Source organism: Suncus etruscus, chromosome 9 (assembly GCF_024139225.1).
Source record: "Suncus etruscus isolate mSunEtr1 chromosome 9, mSunEtr1.pri.cur, whole genome shotgun sequence".
Lineage (NCBI taxonomy): Eukaryota > Metazoa > Chordata > Mammalia > Eulipotyphla > Soricidae > Suncus > Suncus etruscus.
Window position 1 is genome coordinate 103,086,068 of NC_064856.1, and position 5,406 is coordinate 103,091,473.

General features: G+C 34.7%; 1 protein-coding gene across 1 annotated transcript; it reads left to right on the forward strand.

The window, feature by feature from the left end:
• Nucleotides 1-325: 325 nt before the first annotated feature.
• Nucleotides 326-1,288, forward strand: LOC126017700 (olfactory receptor 5A1-like). Its single transcript, XM_049779750.1, has one exon. The coding sequence runs from the start codon at nt 326-328 to the stop codon at nt 1,286-1,288; it is 963 nt and encodes a 320-aa protein (XP_049635707.1).
• The last annotated feature ends 4,118 nt before the right edge of the window (nt 1,289-5,406 follow it).

A 5,406-nucleotide genomic window follows, 5' to 3' on the forward strand; every position in this document is an offset into this window, starting at 1 on the left:
AAGATGGCTTGAGCATCAAAAGATTTAAGAATATTTAGGTCACTAACATTTTTAGGAGCACTGGTATCCAATTATGTAATTGGTAACTCTAAAAAGGCTCTAGATTGACAGAAAAATTCATTAAAACCATTTGCACATACAGGCATTTTTTAATTGGATAGTCTAGAGAATTAAACTATATGATGTGATATAAAATACAATGATTAGCTCAATATGACAATCTACAATTGTATATCTATTTAAATGCATTACTAGAAAAATATAAAATTTTGTATGAAATTTTGGAACCAAGTCATTTTATTCTTTCATCTTTTTTGTTTCAGCAATGGAAACAAGCATTTCGCTAGGAGGGGAAAGAATTCACACGGCGGTGGTCATGTTTGTTTTACTGGGAATCACAGATGAAAAAGAGTTGCAGGTCATTCTCTTTCCAGTCTTCCTAGGAATTTATCTTGTGACCTTATTCTGGAACCTGAGTCTTGTCATACTTATCAGGATGGACTCTCAACTCCATACACCCATGTACTTTTTTCTCAGTGTCTTGTCATCCATAGATGTCTGTTACTCTTCTTCCATTAGTCCAAGGATGCTTTCAGATTTCTTCAAGGATGAAAAAACAATTTCTTTCATTTCCTGTGCTACCCAGTATTTCGCTGCATCTTGGATGGGTCAGACTGAGTGTTGCCTCTTGGCTGCCATGGCCATTGACAGATATATGGCTATTGGGAAACCCCTACAGTACTCAGCCATCATGACGCCTGGTCTTTGTCAGAGGATGGTTACTGGGGCCATTGGAACTGGCTTCATCTGTAGCTTGATAGAAACAATTCCTGCCTTTCAGATGCATTACTGTGGGCCAAATGTCATCCAGCACTTCTTCTGTAACATATCTAAAATTATTATCTTGTCCTGCTCTAGCTCCTTCATCACACAAATGATTCTCTTTTTAGCAATTTTATTTGTTGGCTTTGGTTCTTTCCTTGTCATCCTGTTATCCTATGGTTTCATAACAGTTTCCATCCTGAAAATGTCCTCCCTCAAAGGTAGTCTCAAGGCCTTCAATACCTGTGCTTCCCATTTGACAGTTGTAATACTTTATTATGTCCCAGTCTTCTTTGTTTATATGCATCCTCATTCTCGATATTCTGAAAAACAAGACAAAGTGCTGTCAATATTCTATATTATCATGACCCCCATGCTAAACCCTCTTATATATAGTCTGAGGAACAAGGAAATCAAAGAAGCACTCAAGAGAATATTAAAGAGGACTGCACATTTTCCTCAGTGAGTTAATACTTGGAAATAAATCCTCATTGGAAAACAGCAGAAAACAAATACATGCACAACAAAACATTTGGACAATCTTTCAGTGACCACTCCATTTTAATTCTTGAACATAATTTGATTTCAATTAAATATATTACTACCCAGATATTTTGCTAACTATATATATTTATGACAGGGTCCACAACTAGAATTTCTTTCTATTTGGAAATAGTTCTAATGTCTATTTTCATATGGACAACATGGGTGTTTGAAATATTGGCATGGATGACATCATTATAATAAATGTAACATCTACACAAAAGATATATTGGCTATATTATTTCTTTGAATCATATGATTTTATATTGCTTTAATTCTATATTACAAATTCCAGGATTTTATTTGACTATTCATATGTTCTTCTTGCAGGTAGAAAAATGTTCAAATCAATTTTTGACCATTTTGCCACTATATGTCTCTTAACTGCTACATTTAGTACATTATTGTTGAGAGAGATGACTGTCATGGGATTATGTGTTATCTTTTTGAAGTAGTCTGATTTCTTTGTTTGGTATGTCTTGCATTAAATTAGACCCGTTAGTTCTTCTTTTAAGGTTGGTTTTGAGACTGAAACATTTCTGAGCTGTTGTTTATTAATGAACCTGTGCATCCTTCCTTCAAACTTGAATGTAAGTCTGGTCAAGTGAAGTGTTCTTGGTGAATTATTCATTTCATTGCCTTTTGTTACTATGTTCCACCACTGTCTTTGGACCTTAAGCTTTGGGTTTGTGATAAATCTGACGTAAATCTCTTGAATACTTCTTTGTATTTACTTTTCTTTTGGTTCTTGCTGCTTTCAGTCTTCTATCCCTATCTGTGTGACTAGGATTTCCCTTGGGATGCTTTTCTTTGGATCTTTATTAGCTGGTATTCTTCAGGAACCCTGGATGTGGTTGTATGCTCTCTTTAGCTCTGGGAACTTCTCAGCAATGATGTCCTTGATTGCTTTTTCTTTTTCTTTAAGGGGGTTTCTTCCTGGGTTTCTGGGATACCAGTGATGTTACATTGTTTTGTTGTTTCTGTTGAGTTTATCCCAGAGCACTATTATTATCTGTTCACTTTCTTTGAGGAGGTGCTATGAAAATCATCTTCCGTCTTACTGATTCTGTTTTAGAAGCTGTTACTCTTGATGAAGCATTCCAGTGAGTTTTTCATTTGACCTACCACGTTTTCAGCCCTGTGATTTCCACTTGAAGCTTTCTCATTTTTACTTTCCTAACTTCATTAGTCTTAGTGGTGTTTTTTTAAGTTTTTTCATACTTTCTTTGAGATGTTTGGTTATCCTCTACATATTTTCTCTAAAGAGATGCTATATAGGTGGCCAGTACTTGTCAGTTCTCCAGGGTTACCATCTTCTAAAAGGTACGCACCTCTAAGCAAGGTGTGGTTCTATATTGTTTCCCTATTGTACCTTTGCAGTAGGGTGGTGTTTACACATTGTGCTGAGGTTCATTGACTTGAAGAAATGACTAGAAGAAATTGAGGTTCGTTGAATAAAAAAAAAATGTTCCACTTCACTCTGAAGCATTGCTCATCTCTTTGCACCAGGCTCCATTTCTCTGCATCTTGTCACATGGGTGGGCTACATTCAGCAGTGATGGCACAGGTTTCCAGGCACTTGCCATGATGGTTTCACCTAGCAGTGAGGGTCTCTATCTTTTTGAATCCCCTGAAAATGTGGCAGGTTTGCAGCACTGGTGACTCATAAAGACAAATTATTTCTCAGCATTCTTCACTTATACCATCCAGCAACAAGCACTGGGAATAAAACAATTCCAGGATTTCTTAAACTTATATTATACCATCTATGGCCTCCATACTGACAATATACTTGATTGATAGTTATGGAAAGTTATTGCTTGCTTAATGCAAATATTAATGTCTAACTGACCTTTCCCACTGCAACTGTTTAGTAGACTATATGCTTATATGACAATCTGCCCATGTTTGTATGTGTGACTGATTGGAAGAATCTATAACATACATATTTGTTTGAGAAAAGTAGCACCACACTGTCTCATTAGTAGAATATGTTTGAACACGTTTTGTATTTAATATGTTTTTAATTTTTATTATTGCCATATTTTAATGTGGCATACAATTTTTCATTTTATTAATTTTATTTCCAAAAGACTTAATATAATCTGACTGCCTTTTTTGGGCATGGTTACAGCTGCCTGACATTCCTGGAAGAAGAAAGGTACAGGGGGGGTGTCTTCACTCACTCCAAAAAGACCTAGTGATATTAGCTTCAAAACGGGTGTACTTGAAGTGTGCCCACAAATGCAGTCAGATGTTCAGGTATTCTTTCAGGAGGCCCTGCAGCCCATAATATTCACACTATTGTAGCTTTGAATTTCTGGACAACTTTATTAGTTTGATGCTGACATTCCTAAAGGAACACCCCTACCTAATATACTGGACATGTAATAATGATTGTTTACTAAATATTATGACATTGTAATAATCATTGGTGATACATAATTTCCACAAATGAACTTGTTACTATACTTTTTCTTTCTTTTTTGTTTTCTTTTTCTTTTCTCTTCCATTTGCTTTCACTATCTGGAAAAAAATGTATTATGTTGAACTATGTCAACTATATGATGCATCTTTAAATTAAAAAATAATGTAAACAAATTCTGGTTGGAATGTGTGTACAAAGGCTCCGTAATTCACTCATGGTGGGAATGTTCTCTGACCGGTACCTTAACGGAAACTAGTGTGGAAAATCTTGTAAAATATATTATTGCATTATAACATTGTTCAAAATAGTCAAGATCTAAAAAACAAAACTACTCTAAAAACAGAAGAGTAAGTATTGAAAATGTGGTATATATAGCCAACTCCATACATAGATATGAGAAATAAAACTTTATACAAGAAAAGAAGACATAAGAAAAAAGGCAAAATCTGAGTGGTCTTACTCATTTGAGGAATGTAAAGAAACAAACAATGCTAGGGATTTGATAGTTTCCAAAGTAAACAAATCCACAGATATTTGTTCAGCAGAAAAGCCTTCAAGAGTGTAGAGAGTACCTTGAGATAACAGCATTGGGCTACTGACTAGACTGCAGGTGAGACTGATGAAGGTGTATTGCAAGTATATAGTAATAGTAGAGAAATGTGCCAATCACACTCCAAATTTTACAAAATGGGTTAAGTGGGAGAGATCGGCCACAGTAGCCCAAAATTGGTATCCAATTTTTTGTTCCAGATTACTTGAGACATCTAGTGAAGGGGAAGGTCCAATATTGGCCAGTTGGAGGGTCCAGCATTTTACCTACTCACACACTCATCCATTCAGACTTAAAAGTCCATCCCCATGAACAATTTTAAAGAGAAGTTGAAGTCACACCAAATCTTGTAAGACTCCATGGTGCTAAGTCATTCTCATGATACTGAGGGGAATGTGCAGTCTCAAAGGATCTCCAAAGTTTACAGTATTTAGTCTGTGATAAATTATAAAAATAGGTGAGAAAGTTATATAGAAGCCCCCTTGATACATATCTATCCCTCTGTACATATCTTTCTTATATTTCACGTAACCTGACTTCTGCCCTTCACTGCCTTATTTTTCACTAATTTTTCACTTATTTCTCACTGCCTCTTCTTCCCTTGATTTCTTTCTGCCATGCCTTTCTCCTTTCTATATGTCAGGCTCAAGGGTCATCTAGGCATCTTCCTTTTTTTTTTTTTTAGGCATCTTCCTTTAATATCTTGCATCTTCTCATTATGTTATTCAATATACCACAGATCATGAGACCATACTGTTTTTTTATCCTTCTATTCTAGACTTAATTTAACATTATGTATATATAATATATATATTAATATTTAATATATTGTAAATATTTAATTTAACATTATGTAATATTTTACAGTTCCATTCAAGTTGCATACAATTTGTATGATTTAATTATTCCTTGAAGCTACAGAAATGATCTTTTTAAAGGAAATTACCCCCATTGGCCTTACTCATCACTGTATTCATTATTATCTATATTAATTTTCTCTTTAATTTACTTTTGGACTAAGAGATGAGAAATAATTGGAAAAAAATATATTAGGAAAAAAGAT

Bases quoted from the DNA above. Each gene is read 5' to 3' on its own strand.
- LOC126017700 (XM_049779750.1), top strand. From the start codon at position 326: ATGGAAACAAGCATTTCGCTAGGAGGGGAAAGAATTCACACGGCGGTG.